The sequence below is a fragment of the Periplaneta americana genome, chromosome 12 (assembly GCF_040183065.1).
Source record: "Periplaneta americana isolate PAMFEO1 chromosome 12, P.americana_PAMFEO1_priV1, whole genome shotgun sequence".
Classification (NCBI taxonomy): Eukaryota; Metazoa; Arthropoda; class Insecta; order Blattodea; family Blattidae; genus Periplaneta; species Periplaneta americana.
Window position 1 is genome coordinate 420,759 of NC_091128.1, and position 24,369 is coordinate 445,127.

Genomic DNA, 24,369 nt, shown 5'->3' on the forward strand with positions numbered 1-24,369 from the left:
GATAGAACCAGCAGGAGGAATAAATTGTTCACCGAAATACCTCCAACTAACACTTATAAACAGAAAAGTGTCATAGTGTAGCTTATATTGATGGGATAGTGGGGAAAGAGGAAGACGAAATTATGGTGAATTTCTTGCGTAAGAGAAGCACTGCCAAAGGAACATATTTTGTACACCCCTCTGTACCTGACTATGGGAACAACGTAGTTTCGAAAGTGACATGAGGAGGGGAAGATTTCAAGTAACATCTGATATAAACCTAAGCAATGTTGAATTGCATTTTAGATTATAATTGAATTGTGGTATTTCAATGTAAATTTTGAATTCTTAAATATTTGTTGGTATGTGAAGTATTAAAATGTGTTTTTATGTTTTATAAGTTGGCAGTCATATTCATGCTTGTACATTGGAGACCTATAGGCCTAATTGTATCGAATAATATGATCACAGTAACAAAAGATACATTATATAATGCTGTAAGCATATATTGTAGATTATTATTGTTTGTACACCCCTTATAACAAATAAAATATATGTAATATACTTAATTTGTTTTTTAAAAACATAAACAGTGATCGACTTTACTCCGCAATATTTTAAAATCGATCTTAAACCAAAAATTAATGGTGATCGACTTTACCCTATTTAAGCAAGTAACTTCGATCACAAGTCAAATTAAAAAAAAAATCAGTTTTTTTTTATAGATTGTAATTCAATTCTTGTAACGTGTCTTCATAAGTGAATGATATGATGATCAAATGCTATTTTCTGAGTAACTTCGCTCCATTGCATAACCTCAATATCATAAAAAATTTTCAAAATTTTGATCGACTTTACCCTCTTCTACGGTACGACAAGTGACAAGGTTTGTACTCAAACTTCAAATACAGAGCGTTCGCTTACATAATGTATGTCGACAGGGCGGCGCGCGACCGACACAAAGGCCATGCACGCTCGGCAGTCCAGTTCAGTTTCATGGTACTCATTGTTTTGTGCAAAGACAATGTTGTAGTGATAGATGGCTTTGGTTTGTTGAAATTCAACGAGCCTTTACACTCCAATGCTAAACTACTTACACGAATTGAAATATTGTTCCAAAATCCAAAAGATTGCCCAGCTATCACTGCATGTAATATCGTGCAAAGACCTTCCAGGCTACAGCTTTGTTAAAGTAATCGAAGAAAGAAATTGTTGGGAGAATAAATAATATGACGATCTGTACTTCTCAGGCAAACATGTAAATTTGATAATATAGTTTATATTATGCAACGGAAGAGAAACGAACTGGCCATCCTACCCCATTATCTCCTAGCGTAGTTGCCTCATAAGTGGTGCCTTCTTGGTATCATTTGTGAGATTCAGACCTGTCTTCGGTCAGTGGACTAAACAACAACAATTTATATTATATACCTATATCTATATACAAAGTAATGGGAAGTAATATTGGGAGTGATACAGACGATGACATTGATAATAGCGTTTGGAGGCAGGAACTGTAAGCTCAGGATTGTATACTTGTAACGACAGTACTACTTAAAATTTTATTGCTATTATTATTATTATTATTATTATTATTATTATTATTATTATTACTTCAAGCTCTGAAATTTGTGCTTGGCTTGCCTTAAGGATATTTAGTGTAAAGTATTACTAAATTTCACTTCACTTTTCTCAACCATGCACTCCGAAGACTAACATCTGCCGATGGAGATGGTTAAAATCACGAGGTGGAGAACGAGAGATGAACATATCGTTCGTCTATGCAGTATGGAATTTAACTCTTCAGACATATTATAGATTTTTTATTAATTTGTCGTATAGAATGATATCTGTAATATTGACAATTAATATTTGAGGAGAGAAATTCGCTCCTTGTCACTTGTCGGTATCGAACCGGAGTCCTTGGTTCTACGTACCAAGCGCTCTGACCACTGAGCTACGCCGAATTCAATCCACAGCACCGGATTACTGTGCACTTAACTGCGGAATCCCGGCCAACAAGTCACTCAGCTGAGTGCGCTCCTAGTATAATGGCAGTTGACATTGGATACACGTCAACATATATGCCTAACTTGGAGTCAGGCCACAAAGGGAAACATTGAAGGAGGAAGGTTCGATCCGGTGCTGTGGATTGAATTCGGCGTAGCTCAGTGGTCAGAGCGCTTGGTACGTAGAACCAAGGACCCGGGTTCGATCCTCGGCGCCGGAGCGAATTTTTCTCCTCAAATATTAATCTTCAGACATAGTTCTGACATCGATTCCATTTGCCTGCTATGCGTAGGGATTCATGTAAACGGTATAATGTATTTGGAATAGAGTGTGCCCTTCACATAGCCTACAGTTTAAGCTCGGCTGCACAAAGTGTGCCGTGAACACCTGTACTCTTGATCTGAAAGAACAGACCAGCACGAGCACATGCGACAATGCACCACGCAAGAAGGGATGCCTACAAAAATGCAACTGTTCAAAACATACAGAGGTGAGCCTGCCTGGAGACAAATAAAAAATAGGTTGCAGCCGCCAAATTACTCTTCAAGGAACGACCACTCATATAAATTGAGGGAAAGAAGACAGAGGACGGACACTGGAAAGTTTTCTTTTCTCAATCGTACTATCAGGGACTGGAATGCTTTACCTGCAGACTTACTAAAGGCTTTACCAACAACCAAAAATGTATTTAAAAATAGGGTTAAGTACCTTACTAATAGACGGTAATTATACACAGTATTTAAAGGGTGTAAATGATATGTTGTTATTGAAGTGTTGTATCAGTGAAGAATTATGTTGTGTCAGTGAAGCTTTATAGTTTATAGTGGCAGTGCAAAGTATTTGAACAGTGAAATGTTTTTGAAGTGTTAGTGAAATCATGATAGAATCAGTGAAATGTGTCGTATTTCCAGTGCAGTGAGTGAGTTGACAGCGAAATGAGTGCAATGGTGAAAGGTACTTGTGCAGATATGAACATATCATACTCGTGGGTTTTAGTTCGAACTTAGGTTTAAGATACAAATTAGATTTATTTTAAATGTTATTTTAAGTGATCGTGCTTCATTTAATTTAGGATATTCCCTGTTATTATTATTATTATTATTATTATTATTATCATTATTATTATTAATTGTATTTTTAATTAATAAGTTTATTATTGTCATTATTGAGTTTAATTAGTTACCACTGCCACCGGGTATATACCCATTGCAGTGTGAATAAATACATACATACACAGATACAATAAAAATGTTAGACTATTAATACCGTCCATGATCCATGAGCGACTTTTGCTCTGAGTTCGATATCCGCTCAGTCAACTGTATCAGCCTGTGGTAACTTTTCTCATGCATACTGTGGGCAAGGACGACTGCCTCGTTAGTAATTCACTGTACACTGTTCATATATGAAGGGTCATTGTGTAGTGGAAATACATGTTTGGTCAAGTGCAACTGGGAGGCGGAAAACTGGAAACGCTCTTTATATGCAGGGAAGGAAATATGTTGGATATTCCAAGACTGGCCTGTTTCTTCATCCCAATAATGTTTTAATTTTGTTCTGCAATTTAACATTGCAACGAAGTAGCATTAACAGCGTTCAGAGCTTTCACAGGATGTTGAGTCCTCACAAAGCGGAAATATGCTAAGGCGCTGTCTATGTTATACGTCTTTTAATTGAATTCATTTAATTCTCACTCTTTCTTCTTTCCTAAAACTAACAACAGTATTGTATGCTGCTGTTATGGAGGAAAGTGGGTATCTAGTACGTTAGCCAACTACTGTTGGTTGATTAAGGCCGTTCCTGATGTGAGCTACAAGCGAATGTTTTTTTTATTGTGACTAAAATCAAGCTTTTTTTTTTTAATTTTGCTTGAAAATCATACACATTTTCATTATGGGTCGTTCTAAATCAAATTTTTCATTCTGCACACTTATCTATACTACTAATAAATCTGTAGCCGAAATTTTTCTGGTAATTTGCGATTTTCCAAAAATAATTGGTCCTAACATATATAGGCTTAATTAACCACCCTGAAACCGAAAATCGCTTTTTTGAAATTTTTGTTTGTATTATTGTCTGTCTGTCTGTATATTTGTTACCTTTTCACGCGATAATGGCTGAACCGATTTCGATGAAAATTGGAATATAAATTAAGTTCGTTGTAACTTAGATTTTAGACTATATGGCATTCAAAATACATTATTTAAAAGGGGGGTTATAAGGGGGCCTGGATTAAATAAATCGAAATATCTCGCTTATTATTAATTTTTGTGAAAAATGTTACATAACAAACGTTTCTTTAAAAATAATTTCCTTTAAAAATTTTGATAGGACTCATATTTAATGAGATAAATGAGTTTCAAAATTAAAATAACTGCCATCTAAGGCCGTGTAAATGAATTAAAAAACAAATGACTTCGTCTATAAGGGGCCTTGGACAGCAACAATCGAAAGCTATGAAAGACAGCCTACAGAGAATGTTTCTGTGTTTGTATGAAGTAATATCGGAAGCTAAATTAACCGATTTGTGTAATTAATTATTATTTCACCATTGGAAAGTGTAGTTTCTCTAGATGGACATAATGCTATAATGTTATTACAGTAACTTCTGATATAATACTGGGTGTTCAGTTCGAAGTGTGTCATGGCTCGCTGTATGCCGTCATGTGGCTAGCCGATGAGCCTAGAGAATTCAATCTTCCTACACTTCCGCAGAGGTGTATAACCTATGAGGCAGAGAAGTTGCCTAGCAAGTACGGCGTTCATTCTGAAGAGTACGTACCGATATGTACGGTAACGCCGGTAGTGGCAGGAATGTGAACTGTTTGGAAATACGTACTGTCGGGATATGGGGAGAGGGTTAAGACGATTACTTACGTATTTGTTGACATTAACTTCGACGGTCAACATGGACACGGAGCATTTGATTTGTGTTGTGGAATGTTACCGTACGCAACCGATGATAACAAATACCCTGCGTACGACTTGCCGGCGCAAAACACAGTTCGAAAGAGGTTATGGTAGCACACAGACCGTACAGACCGCCATCTGTTGCTACGACGTTCAAGTTATACCGTACACGTTCTCAAGTTCAGATTGAAGAACGCCTTAAATAATAGGCAACTTCTCTAACATATAAGCTGAAACTCGCTTCAAATCGGTGACCCAACAACAGTGACGTCATGACACACTTTGAAAAGAACACCCAGTGTAATATAATATAATATAATATAATATAATATAATATAATATAATATAATATAATATAATATAATATAATATAATTTAAGTTAATTGAAGGGTTCAGAACCATAGTGGGCCAAGCGCCATTTGCTGAATATGTAGAAAACAAGGGTTAAAATTAAGTTATTACCATAATTCAATGGAAACCTATAACAAGTAAAATAAAATATACACATTAAATCTAATTGATGTCAATCTTCATTAAACTATGGTTGTATGTAATAAAAATTAAGAAACATGTTGAAGGAATTGTCGTTACACCAAATGAGTGTCTCTGGACCAAAATGATCGCATTTTAATTATTTGGATGGAATTTAAATTAAGTAACATATTAAACGATTTATCCTTCTATCAAACACGAATGCTCCCTGGATCAAATGTCCTATTTTAATTATGTAATTATTTTATATTTATTTCTAACGGGTGCAGCGAAGCGCACGGGTACGGCTAGTTGATAATAATGTTGATCTTTATGAAGTTATGTGTCATACTGTAGATAGTTACGATAATGTTTAAATTATATCTGTTTCATGTATTTTTGTGGCAAATATAAAAACAAATTCCCCGAAAAATCGGTATATGACGGGGAATTTTGGACCTGATATCTGAATTCAGGACTAGCCATATAAAATTAGACTACTACCTGTTTTTTTTCACTCGAGTGCAAAACAAAAAATTGGAATTTGTTGTTCAGTGTTATTTGTTCAACTAAACGCGACATTACAGATGGAAAGTTTAGTAGTCTATAATCCGCTCGCCAAACCGGTCGTGCACTTGGCATACCTGGAAGGTGTACGGCGACTTGATGGTGGCGATCTCGTAGTAGGTGTCCCTGAAGTCGGCCGGCGTCGAGATCTCCACCTTGATGGTCTCGGCGACGGGCACTGGATCGTCTCCGTCGTCGTTGTTGACAGCAGCCACGCCGCCGTCGGACCCGGTGGGCTCCTGGTCGGGGTCGTCGGACCGGGCCCGCAGCTCCGGGGGCGGCGGGGGCGTGGTGGTGAGCGTGGTGTTGTCGAACTCGTCGTCGCCCTGCTTGCGGATGTTGACGCGCGGCTTGGGCGTGGTCTTGTACTGCCAGCGCCCCTGCGGCCGCGCCAGCTTGAACTTGTACAGGCTGGTGGAGGCGCCGCTCTCGGCCGACGAGGACTGCACCCGGGGCTTGTAGCCGCGGCGCGTGTAGCCGCTCTCGGCGCTGGGCGCGCTGCTGGGGCGGTAGCTGCCGCCGCCGCGACGCTGCGAGCTGGGCTGGTGGTAGCGGCGCGGCGTCGCCGAGGGCTCGCTGAACACGGACACCGTGGCCAGCTCTGGGGTGCTGCTCACCCGCCCGAAGCGGTTGTTGCTGTACCTGCCGGACACGTAATCAGATCCTAAAGGCCCGGCCAAACAGAACGCGGACCGTCCGCCGCGGACTTGTATTACGTCAGAATGCATCATCCTAGTCAACAGCGCGCGGCCCAACGCCGCAGTCTAGTCTGGTTAGCTGCGGACATCTCGTAGAAAATGGCCGATGAAACGGAACAATTAATTCTATTTGTGTGGGAATATGCTCATTTATATGACACGCGGCATCCAGACTCCATCTCCATCGTCTCCTTTTTTTGAACCAACTCATCGTGGTCAGATAATCCTACTTATATACATAATCCTTCCAATGAAATTAATTATACTGACCTGGAGGTAGCTACCATTAGGTTTTTTGCCACTATTGTTTCTTTGCAAAAGATTTGTACGAAAATGTACTGCAGCTCGTAAATAAACCGCAAGAGGGAAATAACAGTACTTCTCAATAGTAATTTTGTCTACGAAAAATACTGTTTTCTTAGTCGTGTTTTCTTTTCTATATTCATACTTATTCTTCAGTTGATTAGTGTTAAATACAGTTTAAAATACAAACGAAAATATTTTATTTACCTCAAGCAGATCGCTAGTCTTTCCTTTGTTTCAATCGATTTCCTCCAGTTTGTTGTCACTTTCAATATTTTTGGTTCTATAAGGCTATGTAATTCTTCAAACTGTTGTTTAGACATTCGAAAATAGTCGCAAAACGGTCTTCAAATGAATTCAGTTCGTTACACTGTCTGTGAAATTCACCTAGTTCCTGTCTTTTTTCATTTATTTCATGCACCCACTTCCTTTTCCTTTTCCGCTTTGATGAACGGCTCAAAGCGAACAGAAGAAGCAATTCTTCTTCATCTGAGGAGCTGCTGGACATGTTAACAGGAGAAAAAAGGAATGTAAAAGTACAATTTCAAACAAATTTAGAAACAAGTCGAGAAAATACGATGAGTAGCACTTGGCAACAATTGTTTCCACACTGATCCGTCCTGCACTGTCCGCGTTCTGTTTGACGATCTTCATCTAAAGGTAGGCGCTCACTTATCGGACAAAAATTCGTTCGTTCCGTTCTGATTTTTAGTATATAGTATCGTTCACTTGTCCGCATTTCACATAGTGTTGTAATTTACCGCTAGAGCGCATTAATTCATTGTAATGTTCTGAGCTGAACCTGGAAATAAAATGAATATCTCTGTAACTTAAATAAATTATGAAGGACATACCTGGTTAATTTAGCCTAGTATTTTCCCAATCTCATCCCAAATGTCATTTTTCCATATTACAATCCTATAATTCTAATTTCATAAATTATAAAGCTCCTCATACTATTGGACTTAATAAAATAAGTTTCACGTCATCCATTTCATTATGCCTTCAATATTACCGCGATTGGACCGTACGGAAATCCATTTAGGATTCTCTGGCCAGAATTCTGGACGGTATCCGGTCTTGTGGACAGTGGGCGATGCTCCATTTAAATTAATCCAAAGAATAAAAATCCGACCGCGACGATCCAATTTTTTTTTCCCGTAAGTGAGCGCCTAGCTTTATTCGTCCATTCGTTCACTGCCTGTCCACCAGCCAGCCTTCATCTGCGTATTCATTCGTCTCCCAATTCTCTATGCACGTATGTCTGGTATTTAGACCAGCTAATCTGTCTGTATGAAATCCGGAAAATACAAAGTATATGATTACATCTCATGACCAACATATGGAGCATGTTTTGGGTTATTGCCCTAAAGGAGAACTACTGAGGAACAATCGCCACCATAAAGTGAGAAGTTCCATCGCAACCACTCTTCGGAAGGCAAAGTGGGAGGTTTACGAAGAAGTGTTGAGAATGGGTCAACGAGAAGAGCAGACATTATAGCCTTCGATCGCCGGAATCAAAGAAGCCTCATTCTTGACCCCACTCTCCGTTTTGAGAAGGATGATTTTTTTTTATTGGGTTATTTTACGACGCTGTATCAACATCTAGGTTATTTAGCGTCTGAATGATATGAAGGTGATAATGCCGGTGAAATGAGTCCGGGGTCCAGCACCGAAAGTTACCCAGCATTTGCTCGTAATGGGTTGAGGGAAAACCCCGGAAAAAACCTCAACCAGGTAACTTGCCCCAACCGGGATTCGAACCCGGGCCACCTGGTTTCGCAGACAGACGCGCTGACCGTTACTCCACAGGTGTGGACGAGAAGGATGATCAACAAGCCAATAACGTTAACGATGAAAAGAAGTCTATTTACAACCCATGTATTCCTCACTTCAGTGAGAGATACAAAATTAATATTAATATATGCAAAGTGAAAGGACTTCTTTTTGGCGCTAGGGGAACTTCATTTAAGTTAACCAAAACCATTCTCCTTTCTCTTAAAATTTCTAATGAGGACATTAACAAAATTTGTCTAATGGTATTGAGAGATTCATTATGCATTTTACACAATCACTTGTATAATACTATGTAATTTGTTTTTTCATTTCATCTCATTACTCTTCAATGTATTTTCATCTCATGTTTCTCCGAAATCAAATTGTACTTTATTTTTAAATTTATCATTGTTCCGCATTCTCTCCGCGATCATATTGTATTTTTAATTTAACCTCTGCTTTGTAGTCTGGATCCTAGTAGTCAGCCGTAGATTTCGGCCAGATGTCCCAAATTGTGGAATTTGTTGTTAGAAATGGAAATATAAAAATGTGAAATTTATCCTTTGAAAAGGTGGAGAAATTCAAATATCTTGGAGCAACAGTAACAAATATAAATGACACGCGAGAGGAAATTAAACGCAGAATAAATATGGGAAATGCCTGTTATTATTCGGTTGAGAAACTTTTGTCATCTAATATGTTAAAAAAAAAAAAAAAAAACTGAAAATTAGAATTTATGAAACAGTTATATTACCGGTTGTTCTGTATGGTTGTGAAACTTGGATTTTCACTTTAAGAGAGGAGCAGAGGTTAAATGTGTTCAAGAATAAGGTACTTAGAAAAATATTTGGGGCTAAGAGGGATGAAGTTACAGAAGAATGGAGAAAGTTACACAACACAGAACTGCACGCATTGTTTTCTTCACCTGACATAATTAGGAACACTAAATCCAGACGTTTGAGATGGGCAGGGTATGTAGCATGTATGGATGAATCTAGAAATGCGTTTAGAGTGTTAGTTGGAAGACTTGAGGGGAAAAGAAAGTTTGGGAGACCGAGACGAAGATGGGAGGATAATATTAAAATGGATTTGAAGGAAGTGGGATGTGATGGTAGGGACTAGATTAATCTTTCACAGGATAGGGACCGATGGCGGGCTTATGTGAGGGCGGCAATGAACCTCCGGGTTATCTAAAAGCCATTTGTAAGTAAATAAGTAATCTGTCTGGATTTCTTTTTCCTTTCCCCTTTCGCCTTTCTTCTCTTATCTTTACATTTCTTCGCTTTCTTTTCTCTTCATCTACCTTCCTCTCTCCTTTCTTTCATATTTCCTTTCTCACTCTTTATCCCCCTTTTCACTTCTTCTCCTCTGATCTTTTCTTTTCGTTCTATGAATCATTAATTTTCTTCTTTCTAACAGTCTTATAATTATGCAAATTAAGCTTTCAGGAATAACTCCCTGTAAAGTTAATTTGAATAATTTCGAGGGAAAAATTGTTCCGGGGCCGGATATCGAACCCGGGACCTTTGGTTAAACGTACCAACGCTCTCCCACTGAGCTACCCGGGAACTCTACCCGACACCGATCCAATTTTTCCCTCTATATCCACAGACCTCAAAGTGGGCTGACAACAGTCAAGCAACCAACATTTGAGTGCACACTAACTCTGTGTGACTTTATTCCTGAAAGCTTAATTTGCATAATACACGTCACTGTACGTAACAGAAAACCACAATTTAAAGTCACACAGAGTTAGTGTGCACTCAAATGTTGGTTGCTTGACTGTTGTCAGCCCACTTTGAGGTCTGTGGATATAGAGGGAAAAATTGGATCGGTGTCGGGTAGAGTTCCCGGGTAGCTCAGTGAGAGAGCGTTGGTACGTTTAACCAAAGGTTCCGGGTTTGATACCCGGCCCCGGAACAATTTTTCCCTCGAAATTATTCATTCTTATAATGACTTAGTTTTACTTTTGTTTAAATTATTTTCGTAAGTCTATACATTTTTGTACTATTATGTTTAATTCACCGTTATCTTCATTTATTACATAGGATCTCGCTCGTGAGAAGTTGCGATAATATTAAACAAGTGATTTAATACTGGCTTAATTTCGGTATTACTTCACCTTCTCTCTCACTGGCCAATTACTGTACAAAAACTAGTACCTACTATTGTTGTAGTATCCTACTTACACTATGCTATCGTTAATGCTTGCTTTCACAACCTTTGCTTACGTCATTTCATAGTTCCCAACGCAATCAATGTCGCTGATACAGAATCGTTAAATATATTTGTTATAGGAATAAGTTAAAGGTCAAAGTCACGAAGGTGTATGTGAACAGAGGGACCGGTTTTAGCTGGCCGAGCTTGACTAGAGTTGCTAACCAGAGTCTTAACATTCCGTCTGGGTTTGCCTCTGCTAATGACCTGGTTAAATTCGCAATTTCACATTGGTCCGATTACAATTTTATTTCTATGTTTTGTTATTAATCTTTGCACTCAGTGGTGGAGTAGTTCACTTCGGATATGAGGCCGCCAGGTTCAAGGTCAAAGAGTCTACGTCAGGAAACAGAAAACTCTCGAGACGCGCATCACAGGTTTACAACATTGTGAGAAATAAAAATCCTGTCCTTGAATAAAAGTACGCCAGCAAGATTTACTGATCATTTACGAACTCTATTAGCATTAACATCGCCTATTTCCTTGTTAATAGTGACGATGAATTCCACATGCAGGTTCCCCCAAGTATTGCTTACACCGGCAAACTAGCGGAAATACTTCGTCGCCCTTATCTGGAGAATGAGTCTTCGGTAATGCTTATTCTTTCCTTGTCGGGATAACTATGTGCCCATTTGCGTGGATTCCTGCCCTCTAGAGTAGTGCTGGAATTTATATCATATTTTGTTTTGTACGAATTGAAATTTCTTTGAACTATTACATGATTTGGATTGGAATAAAAATGTTGATCAATTTAGAGAAATTAAACTGAATTCGTTTGTTCTTTATGGTTGTGAAACTTGGACTCTCACTTTGAGAGAAGAACATAGGTTAAGGGTGTTCGAGAATAAGATGCTTAGGAAAATATTTGGGGCTAAGAGGGATGAAGTTATGGGAGAATGGAGAAAGTTACACAACACAGAACTGCACGCATTGTATTCTTCACCTGACATAATTAGGAACATAAAATCCAGACGTTCGAAATGGGCAGGCCATGTAGCACGCATGGGCGAATCCAGAAATGTATATAGAGTGTTAGTTGGGAGGCCGGAAGGCAAAAGACCTTTGGGAGGCCGAGACGTAGATGGAAAGATAATATTAAAATGGATTTGAGGGAGGTGGGATATTACGATAGAGAATGGATTAATCTTGCTCAGGATAGGGACTTATGGCGGGCTTATGTGAGGGCGGCAATGAACCTCCGAGTTATCTAAAAGCCAGTAAGCAAGTAAGTAAGCTAAATTCGTACATTTAATATTCTATAGTCACTAAGTAACTGTTAATGTTCCCGTGTCGAAACGTCTCCTCAAATTTTGCACACATCCCTCAGCAGGCAGAAATATAAACACTTAGCTGCCCGTACTAAATATAAGGATGTCAAAACTTAATTGCAAAGTTGAGAAACAACGACGAGTAATTTGAAAGTGAGTGAGTTGCCATCCTCAGTGAATGTCTACGCAATCACTTGACTTGCGAGATGTCACGCACTTGACTCGCTGCGCTAGCTGTGTGAGCACTATATTCTCGGGCGGATGCTACTCAAATTTTCGTTAATCCTTTATTCCTTTTTATTTATTTTAGTTTCGCACCATTAATGCCGTTATTAACAGGTAATTTTTTATAATTCTATATATGTTGTGAAGATTTAGATTCATTCCTAACAAAAATTACATTTTGAATCTTGCGTACACTACTTGTAACACTTGAATATAAGTAATTGATTAACTAGCGGACTTACTCGTGTTAATTATGTAAGTCTGTGCGGCTTACAGCTGTTTCAGTGCTTCATCACACCATCCCAAGAGCCTACTTAGTTAATCAATTACTTAAAAATTACTATTTCATCGTTTAGGAGAAAGCGAAAAGTGGCATGAGCTTCGCAGTTTGAGTTTAGTGAGTAGGCCTATACAGGGTGATTCTTGAGGATTTACAGTCACTTACGGAGCTTATTTCCGAAGACATTCTGAGCAAAAACGTCATATAAACATTTGTTCTAATCGCAATATTTTCAAAGTTACATTAATTTGAAGTTGTTAGTAAAATACCTTTTTTCTCTACTTTTACGGGTAAAAAAAATATTAGAAATAGAGAATGAACTCTTCAGAAGTGTCATTTCTTTAATTGGTTAGTGTTCTGAAGCTAAAAATGGAGGGGTGTCCTTAAAATTTTGGTAGAGGCTGGACTTTAACTTCCAAATTCATCACGATGTTGGGTGGGCATTGGTCCCATACATATCGATGATTCCATGGGGACTCGAACCAGCACTCATTCGTACCGCTAGTCTAAGGTTTGGCGCCTTAGACCTCGCAGATACAGCACAGAACAGTGCCTGTCCATGTTATATGTTAGGGGTTGACGCTTTTGAAAGGATGAAAAAGCTTTAACGTGAGCGATGCTCTATCTGGTAATCAAAGTGTTTCTTCGTAATATGCACACATTTGATTACTATGAAGTAAATATTCAGAACGGTCCTTTCTTCTTTCTCTACCCATCTGTCCACTTCGGAATCTAATGTCTAATGACGATGAAAATACTCCAGAATTAGAGAAGGTTACTGCCACTCTAAGGAGCTATTTTAGATTGATGTCACTGGGGATAAGTGTTACTGGTAACGATCTATGGCCGAACATTGCACAGAGGAATTATATATTAGGCTGACCATTTGTATCTGGTAGAATCTATGCTCATATGCTACCTTGCGTCATTTTATTTCATGAAATTAGAGGAAAGGTAAGGTAGTGGAAATTCTTGGTAAAATACAATAATTTGTAAAACTGAAGGAATCGGAAGAAATTCGGCTAAAAAGCTTAATTCTCCAACCTTATTCAACATAAGGTGGGTGCTCCTGTTATGGCCATGTTCCTGATATGGCCACCCCGCTATTGTGAGTTAGTTAACCAAAAAATCTGCTAAATTGCAGCAGCATCCAGTGAAAGAGCATCCTGGTATGTCACTTGATCGTTTTCCATCCAGTCAGGTTGAACAATATGCCTGTTTTGCGGTTTTCATGTGATCTCTCCTTATTTTTCTCTGGTAAGTCTCCTTTGTTTTATGCATGTTTTTCAGACTTGTTTCATGAAAACCATCGTATTCCATTCAGTTTTTAATGTTCTGTTGATTGGTGTTGTCGTTGATGGCGTATCTTTTACGAGTTGTTCATAATCAAACGATTTTCGTGAAAGCTTACCTGCTCCTGATATGGCCATATCAAATGCACCATGGCCATATCAAGTTCATTTCACTTTTATTTCTTCACCTGACAAATTTACATGCCTTATAGCTGGGATTACGCAAAAATTTTGTTTTTAAGAAAAACAACTTAATTTTTGATGGAAAAACCTGTTTTGACTACACTTTTGAATTATAAAAAAGATTATTAAATTCATGTTTATTCATTTTACACTAAAATTATTTAATTTTAGCACAACTGCGCTATCAAACTGAAAACAATCACGATTTGTAGAACATGGAACAAGGGTGGCCATATCATGTGCACATGTTCCTGATATGGCCACTAGGTAGACTTTTGGAATTTGTGACTTTTTGGACAATTAAAGCTATTTTTATGGGGAAAGGAAATTGTTTTAAGAAAGTACATTATACTGAGAACGAGTAAGAAAAAAGTGGTTTACATTTTTTTTTCAAAATGGCGGCTATAAAAATTCTCAAACCTTAGCATGGCCATATCAGGGACACCTACCTCAGTATGATTCCAGCGAACGCCGGGGATCGAACTCTTCAGCTCTATGTTACCGGGGAGGATGAAATTGAGTAGTTGGTCTGGTAAGTGGATACATTGTGCTTGGGTGAAAAGCCATGACGTGTAGTATTGACAATGATGTGCTTGTCTTTTGCTCCAGTGTTTAAAGTGAGGCGAAGCTGCTATTTATTTTTATGAATGCAAAGATTGAGTACAGCTAAACACTAACAATTTGAGAGCCACTTCGTGGATCTATGTAAACTCTCCAATGTCCAATAAAAGGAATAATATTTTCTGTATATGGTAGGCTAGAGGACGCTAATTGAAGGTAGCGATGGACAAGGCCAGCTATTGACCCTCTCTGTAATAAAATTAAATCGACGTAGAAAATAACCAGCGTTGTTCCTTTTCATCGCACTTCACACAGAACACTGACTACCAAATAAAGTGAAGTTGCAGCTCTGTAAGTAGAGGTTTTATGACCTCTTTCCAGTGTAATGGGAGGAAGTTCACACTTTGCAAGTGGATGACGTAATCAAACGTTGAATATAAGCCCATAATGTGCTTGCCTTGACCTGTGCCTGTCTGTGTAATGTCTGACATCCATAACACGTCAATCCACTTTGTACACGAATTCCACAAATTATTCTTCAGTCTAGTCTATAGTTCTGTGGTATCGCTTGACACATGACCGCATCACATCCTATGAGGACGTCCCTGAATCCGTACAACTTTCATGTGATCGCCATATCACACTACTGCCAACATCGCTAAAAAGTGTAGACATTCTAGAATGAGGATCTCTAAGCTTCTATCATTTCAATTAATATTTGAGGAGAAAAATTCGCTCCGGCGCCGGGGATCGAACCCGGGACCTTGGTTCTACGTACCAAGCGCTCTGACCACTGAGCTACGCCGAATTCAATCCACAGCACCGGATCGAATCCTCCTCCTTCATTGTTCCGCTTTGTGGCCTGACTCCAAGTTAGGCATATATATGTTGACATATATGTCTAGTGTCAACTGCCATTATACTAGGAGCGCACTCAGCTGAGTGACTTGTTTGGCCGATATTCCGCAGTTACGTGCACAGTAATCTGTACAAATATATGCACTGCAGCTATGAGAATGTTATAGATTTATTAATTTGTCATACAGGATAATATCTGTAATATTGACAATTAATATTTGAGGAGCCACAAAGGGAAACATTGAAGGAGGAGGATTCGGTCCGGTGCTGTGGATTGAATTTGGCGTAGCTCAGTGGTCAGAGCGCTTGGTACGTAGAACCAAGGACCCGGGTTCGATCCCCGGCGCCGGAGCGAATTTTTCTCCTCAAATATTAATTGTCAATATTACAGATATTATTCTGTATGACAAATTAATAAATCTATAACATTCTATCATTTCGCACATTCACCTTATCGCCACTTTTCCTTAACGCATTTTATCCATTTGACAGAACTTCTCACCTCTGTCACTGCTTCACAATTTGTACACTGTCGTTCAAAGATATGACCCTACTAATCGATAGTGATCGATAATTTGTTGGTGTAAGTGTGGCTTCTTTAGTTATTACTTCTGTGAATAGATGGCGAAGATAGTAATCAGAGTTACATTAGTAACGTTTCCAGTCTGCACAGTTACGACTGGCAACGTCACAGTTTTGTGCTTTTCGTTTGCTCCGCCATTTCATGTTCAAACAGTCCCGTCGTCTAGAAGTTAAATCAGTTAACATTTTATGCCATCATGACTACAAATTTCTCCGAAAGCCAATAATCACGTACTTTTAACGTAGTATTTATTATACGAGTAACTTAGAGCTGATCGGGGGAAGATGCCTGACTTTTTCTTTGATTGAAAATTTAAGATACTGTTCATTTAGTTTTGAATTTCATATTATAATATCAAAGTCTGGAAGGTATTTTGAAACTATATTTTTCGTACAAAACAGAAAACATTAATTACCTAACATAAGTTAGGATGAATAAATTCATTTTGATTATTCGTTCGCGTCGCTTGATAGTTTAAACAATTGACTTGGACGGGAGTAACCAAGGAGGCACTGCACGACAACGCTTGACCAGTCATATGGAAGAGACGGGAAACGTGTTAATCGCTTTGTTAGTGTGAAGGCGCTTTTTATTCTGAATATCGTCATTGTTTCTGCAATAACTCCTATGTGACATATTTATCGATTTTCAGATTTTTGCTCTATTAAATAACTGAAATGGTGATACAGCAAATAATAAGATCTCCTATCTGTAATTATACAGGGACGTCATTTTATTTTTATTTCAATTTTTATTGTACCTGAGTTTTTTAATGTACTTCACTCCCACCCCCTCTACTAGTAAACTTCCAATCGTTCTCCACATAGAACCAAGGCCGCGTGTGCAGTACTGAGTTAGTGAGTATAGTACGTTCGAGAAATATGTTCGCGTTTTCCAGTGACGGAAGAGCTTTCAATATTGAATCATATTTTCGCACAGGTACTGTCGTCCGTTTGCCTATGTCGCACCCCGGTCTCCCCCACCTGTTTCTGTTCGCCCCTCTGTAAAGGTTAGTAGCTGGGCTGTCTTAGCTCTTTTCTGAAAACATTAATTTGTGTTAGGAATTGGACGTCTACGTAATATTATACAACTGTTTAAAATAACGTAAATAGAAGGGCCTCGTTAAGTAATTAACTGTCATGTGATTTCCCCCCCCCCTTTCTACGACCCTGCTACAAAACCACTTGGACGGACAGTAGATAGCATGTCTGAGTAATTTTATGTTTTCGGATCGGGCAGAAGTGAAGATTAAATTTACAGTACGTAAGGTACTCTTTTATAGACTAGGTACATAATTATTTCAACATGAGTTACTCGTACGAAGGACGAAACTGGTAATTGGAATTAGATGCAATAGTCTATAGTGCGATAATATGCACAAAAGAACTGAAGCCTGTATCGAAATGAACAGCCACCATTTTCAAAAATGTGTTTAAATATCCATATTATGATTAGTTTTCAATTTAAGTTTATTCTCTATATTGTACGCTAATGTGCTGTAGACAGTATAATATACACTGCATAATGAATATGTCCGAATGGATAGCTCAGTTCGTGAGTAAAAACACTCATTGTTAATACTGTACTGTATTTTGATTAAACAAAAACCTAATGAAAATTATCAAACTCAAAATTGCGATATTTCCTAGTTTACGTAAATGGATGAACTACTTTTCTTCCCTCCTATACCTAGTGAAGTGATTTGTTTGTATATTACGCCAGTATCATCGAACTCCAGTCTTGGAAGGGGGAGCAAGCGGGTTTCCGGTTCTAGACCTTTAATCCAAAGATATAGCCAGGTTATTATTAAAAATGTTAGTAAAAATAAAATGATGTCCCTGTAGAAAATGTAAGAATTCACAATCGCCTATGTACGGCTGCCGTAGGATGAATAAATGTGTTTTTTCCTCCAACTGAAAAATTGTATGTTTGGACATAGGAGTTATTGCAGGATATGGTATTGATGATAGTGGCGATGTCACTCACGCGATCTTGGAGGCCGACTTGAAGGAGGCCCTGGCGGAGGACTGCGTGGGCCTGGCGGTGGCGCCGCGGCTCGACGCCCGCCTGCTGCTGGTGGGCACGATCACGAAGTCCTCGTCGTCGTCGTCGTCCTCGCCCAGCTCCTGCTCACGGTTCTCCGGGTGGTCGCGCCCCCTGCCGCGGTGGAAGCGGCTGTGCAGGCTGTTCTTGGGCAGCGCCGCAGGTCTGCGGGAGGACCTGATGAGGTTCGAGCTGGGAGCCGAGCTGAAGAGCGCCTCCAGGGGCAGCGCCACGGTCTCCTCGTACAGCGAGCCCGCCGGCGTGGGCTCCAGGTGGGCCGCGCCCCCCCGCGCCTTGGCCAGCGAGGGCGCCGCCGTCTTCAGGATGCGCAGGGATGACGCCGGCGTGGGCTTGGGCTTGGCGTGGTGGTGGAACACGTGCGACGTGCTCTGCAGCACCTGCGCGTACTTGCCCGAGATGTACGTGCCGATCACGCTGGTCTCGTGCACCGTGGTCACCCCCTCCTTGACCACCGTCCCACCCAGCTTGGTCACCAGCCCGGTGGGGTGGTCGCGGTGGGCAGACGCCTTGCTGCGCGTGTCCGACGTGTGGCGCGGCTTCAGGTGGAACTTGGAGCTGGGCCTGAGGTTGATCACCTGCAATATGGCTCAACTGTAAGACATCTTATTTTGGTAGTGCTAAAGAAACTCAAAATATATTATGTGGTTTCCTTCATTCCAATGCTGGAGGCATTATCATATGGCAGTGGAGACATGGGGATTATTTACAACACCGAATTTTGATCCTGGACGGTGTACTAAAATATTCTATTTTCTTTGCTGTAATTCAGAGGTCTCCAAAAAGCGTATCGTCATTCGTGCTCTCGATGCTGCCCGCCGAACACAGTGTGCTGTAAGGCTAGAGAAGGGGGAGAGACTCGTACCTCAACAGATAGGAGCGATCAGTGGGGGATCGCGGCAACGGTCTGCTTAAATTTACAAATAACAACATCAAAAGAATAATAAATATCATACATTTGTATATTATTTTGACATATATGAAGCTGGAGCCCCGTCTGTTGCTTCAACATCTTCTGTTCTATGGTGCCTTTTCAGTGCCTGGAAAAGATCTTCTCCAGTTGTATTTTGTAATTACATCTATAAGACAATCAGACGCAGTAAAATGTTTATTAACTCCTCGGATGAAAATGGCTAGGTGAGCTTTGACATTTCTATCTGTGCTTTCGTCCAATGCAAGTGAGTAAGCTACAAACTGGTTAATTGTGGTTTCGACTTCAGATTCAATTACATTTGCAACCTTGAAATTCCTTCTCTGAACTGTAATTGGAAACATTTTAATTTTCCTAAACTTTGACTTTGTTCTGGACACAGTATTTTAGTAACGTCCTGTATGCACGATTTGTGATTTGTGTTTGTATTTTCTCGTTTTATATTTATCAAAATATTTGTAGGCCTACGCATTTTACCTAAAATTAAACGAAAAGCTATATGTTTGTCATGCGGAACTGACTGTAAACGCTTTGTAATATACTGATTATTACCATGTATAACCAACAGTTATATAGATGACCTAAAAATAAATTATTTTCACATGTCCAACATGCCTGTAATTGTATGATATTCTTTGTGAAGAGTCGAGTATTGTCGTCGCATGTTGAATTTTAACGCACCCTTAAGAATTTTCGAACAAATTAAGCATTTCATATTCTCCCCACTAGCTCAAAAAAATGTCTCTTCCTATTCATCCTTGAATGTACTACGCCCATGATTAGAAGACATTGTGAAACGGTGGAACACTCCGACCAACACAATGATGATGGCAGTCCGCCACTGCTCTTCGTTTGCGCATAAACATTGAGTACAGTACAGGTGGGGATGGGTGAGGCGGAGCGCGTTCATTACGTACTGGCTTGGGTTGCGTTCAGGGGCTTACTCGCGAGTACGCTTTCGGAGACGTCTGCTGTAATTTATACTCGCTTTAACATGTCTGATCATATCGTGAGTTAATCTTTTGGATGAAATCCGAAGATCTGCATACTATTGTTGAAACTGGTTCTATTGTTGTTAACTAGATGGCGTCTGTATATGTATTACTGAATTATTATGGATATGATTTTGGTGATGAATATAGCCGGTGATATTCAGGGATGTTGTGGCCCGAATTTCCTGGCATTTGACTTACGGTTGAGGGAAAATCCTGAAAAACCTCAACCAGGAAATTCAACCGGACTGGGAATCGAACCCTGGTCCCCTGCGTAAGATGCTGACTCATCCACGACAGAGGTGGTTACTACCCAAGTATTATATTTGTTAAATAAGGGACAATTTTATGAGGTTAGTTTCGTTCGCAGTGGCCTGTGTTACACAGCAACAGTTATTTCTCGACTACACAGCGAAAACAAGGAGTAACAGATTTTCTGTCATTTGCATTAAGTGTGTTGTTGTTTCATCTTCGTATGCTGGACATACTTATAATCTGCAGACAGGCTCTAAATCACGCACTGGGCATGTTTGTCGATAAGCAATCAGTCTCGATTATTTTTAGCGAGAAATAATTGAATATGAATAGGCCTACTATGAAACAAATACATTTTTATTTAAGACTAGCCGTACCCGTGCGCTCCGCTGCACTCGTTAAAAATAAATATAAAGTAATTAGATAATTAAAATTGGACATTTGATCTAGGGAACATTCGTGTTTGATAGAAGGATAAATCGTTTAATATGTTACTTAATTTAAATTGTATTTAAATAATTAAAATGCGATCATTTCGGTCCAGAAAGCACTCATTTGGTGCAATGACAATTCCTTTAACATGTTTCTTAATTTTTATTACATGCAACCATAGTTTAATGAACATTGACATCATTTAGATTTAATGTGTATACTTTATTTTACTTGCTATATGTTTCCATTGAATTATGGTAATAACTTAATTTTAACCCTTCTTTTCTACGTATTCAGTAAATGGCCTTTGGCCCACTATGGTTCTGAACCCTTCAAATAACTTAAATTATATTATATTACATATTATATTATATTATATTATATTATATTATATCAGAAGTCGCTGTAATAACATTATAGCATTATGTCCATCTAGAGAAACTACACTTTATAATGGTGAAATAATAATTAATTATACAAATGGGTTAATTTAGCTTCCGATATTACTTCATACAAACACAGAAACATTCTCTGTATGCTATCTTTCATAGCTTTCGATTGTTGCTGTCCAAGGCCCCTTATATACGAAGTCATTTGTTTTTTATTTCATTATACGGCCTTAGATGACAGTTATTTTAATTTTAAAACTCATTTATCTCATTAAATATGAGTCCTATCAAAATTTTTCAATGAATAAAACTTATCGCAAATTATTTTTAAAGAAACTTTTGTTATGTAACATTTTTCACAAAAATCAATAATAAGCGAGATATTTCGATTTGTTTAATTCAGGTCCCCTTATAACCACCCTTTTAAATAATATATTTTGAATACCATATAGCCTAAAATCTAAGTTACAACAAACTTAATTTATATTCCAATTTTCATCGAAATCCGTTCAGGCATTATCGCGTGAAAAGGTAACAAACATACAGACAGACATACATACGAACAAAAATTTCAAAAAAGCGATTTTCGGTTTCAGGGTGGTTAATTATGTATGTTAGGACCAATTATTTTTAGAAAATCGAAAATTACCAGAAACATTTCGGCTACAGATTTATTATTAGTATAGATACTTCATGATTGGTTCATGAAGGAAAAGATATTAATTAAACACATACCCTTACATTATGTGAGAATCGGAGGTTACTACCCAGTTAGTGCACATGGACTAATAGGAATTTTATGGAGAGGTACTGATTTTTTAAAATTATTTTAAATGCATTATGTTATGCAATAAATTAAAACAAGAATAGAAAGTAACGACTTTGTAATACAGTACAATTAAATCTACAAGACTTTACATTTCTGAAAGAACAAAATGAGGAAGACAGGCTACGATCAACCGATCACAGGCGGGCAAAATGTGTTGCGACACAAAACGAACTCTGTGATCGCCGTGAAGTCAGGCTACCCGTCAAGCGAAAAAACAAATTCAACCGTAGATAGGCTATCAGTGCTGTATTTCTTGTTCTCCTCACCTTGTCATTTTGTTGTCAATTGCTCCTTGCATTTAGCCCAACTCTGAACCGATTAGTGAAAGCTAGTGGCCTCCTATAATCATATATTTTAGATCCTACAGCAGGTATGCTCAGAATTGTAAAAGCCCCGATTACACGGATGATGCTGCACTGCATAACACACACTGTGTACGGACTGGGCTCCTCAACTACATTGCAGCACCGCCCGCAGCATAGTTCTTGCACTCTTACAAATACGGATAATAAACTGAATTTGAAAAAGGAAAGAGTATACACTGCAATATTCAGTTATTACGTTATTTATTATATTTAATATAGTTACGATATAATAATATTATAGATAATATCATTTTCATATTCCACCATATAGTCTACATTGCGGTCTATTCAACGTCTGCATTCTTTTCTGCAAGTAATCGGGAATCTATTTCCAACGAATTTACTGCAATGCGCTAAAGATGCTCATCTGTTAATGGGGACCTATGTTTGGATTTAGCAACCTTCATTCTCGTAAATAATTGTTTGCACACATATGTCGAGGCGAAGGTAGCTAACATAGTGGCAGCGAATAAGCTCATCTTGGGATATTTCCTTTTGTTAATTTTTCAAATAATTCTATGCTTGTCAAGTCATATTCTCTGCATTTAGTTCTGAATTCTACGTTACTTTGTAAATCAATTAACTCGTCCTGGAACTGCATTCTCACGGATTGTACTAAATTTACTATGAAAAGATTAACAAAAAGACCAATATCACTCTCCATACGTCTAAAATCACTAAATCTATGTTCTGTGAATTCACATTTCAGCTGTTGCAGTACAGAGACATAATTAACTATATTTTGTTCAGGCACCATACATCTCTTTACAAGTTCACCATCCGTGAAGGGTTTTAGTGCCTTAGCTAATTCCCAACATACTACATAGGCTAACTTGCTCCAAAACATAGACTCTGAATTGTTCGACTCTCTTCAATATTTGGCCTTTCATGAAGTGCTTTCAATTCTTGACGATGTAGTGCACGTTGCATCCCTGAAAAATTATTTTATCAAAATATCTATTTCTGCTGGAATAAAATCACCACAATAAAAATAATATGTCTAATAATAATAATAATAATAATAATAATAATAATAATAATAATAATAATAATAATAATAATAATAACGTTGATACATGAAAATAGGCTATATTACAGAAAACAGCTTCCCTGTCACTTCGGCATGTTCTGGGTGCAGTGCCTATAATGTAGTTTTATGTTGCTCAGTAGTATTCCTGACAGTACCTTACGACATAGTAAACACTTTATATTTTCACCGAACGCACAACAAAAACAGTCTTCCTCCCAAACTGTACGGAATGATCGTTTGTTTATAGAAGTTTTTAACTGTATCATTGTCCCGCACTATTCGTGCGTTTACTAAGTACTTGAATCGCCTTCCGCAGTCATCCGTCGAGCTTCGAACGAGGAACAGCACGCTCTACATTGGAAGGTTGTGATTACAGAACATAATCGGGAGTCAGAGAATGAGCATACCTGTCCTACAGGTTTGAATTGATGGAGAACACTGAGAGACAGTGTACATGTGCAAATTTCTTACGTGTTGAATATTACTAAAAACAATAATAATTAACGTTTTCAAATTCGTAAGATCTAGGCAAAAAAAAAACATGTCATAGTGCTGGGAATAGAGCTCAAAGTATTAATATAGGCCTATGGTAAAGATTGGTAATACTGTGATACGAGGAATATTTTGATAGTTCTTTTTGAGAATTTATTACGTTTTACTGATTGTGAGCGAGAGGAAGATCGGTTTTTTGCGTCAGCATAATAAGAGAATGTTCGTAGACAATTTGCTGCACAAAACCGGCCCTTCTCTCGCTCAGTAAACTTGTAAAAAATTCTTAAAAAGAACTATCACAATATTACTCGTCTCGCAATATTACCAACCTTTACCCTACAACTGGAGGAGAGAAAAAGGCAAAGACAGAAGAAGAATGACAAAGCAGTAAAGAGAGTAAAATGCAGAGGA

General features: G+C 38.5%; 1 protein-coding gene across 2 annotated transcripts in view; it reads right to left on the reverse strand.

Moving 5' to 3' along the window:
* Nucleotides 1–24,369, reverse strand: part of LOC138710105 (uncharacterized) — a 280,087-nt gene that overhangs the window by 8,150 nt on the left and 247,568 nt on the right. For both annotated transcript variants that reach the window (XM_069840736.1, XM_069840737.1), the window contains exons 7-8: nt 18,169–18,821; nt 6,016–6,580 (exon numbers count right to left, since the gene is read on the reverse strand). In XM_069840736.1, the coding sequence (XP_069696837.1) occupies nt 6,016–6,580; nt 18,169–18,821 (1,218 nt within the window). The remainder of the gene's footprint in view (nt 1–6,015; nt 6,581–18,168; nt 18,822–24,369) is intronic.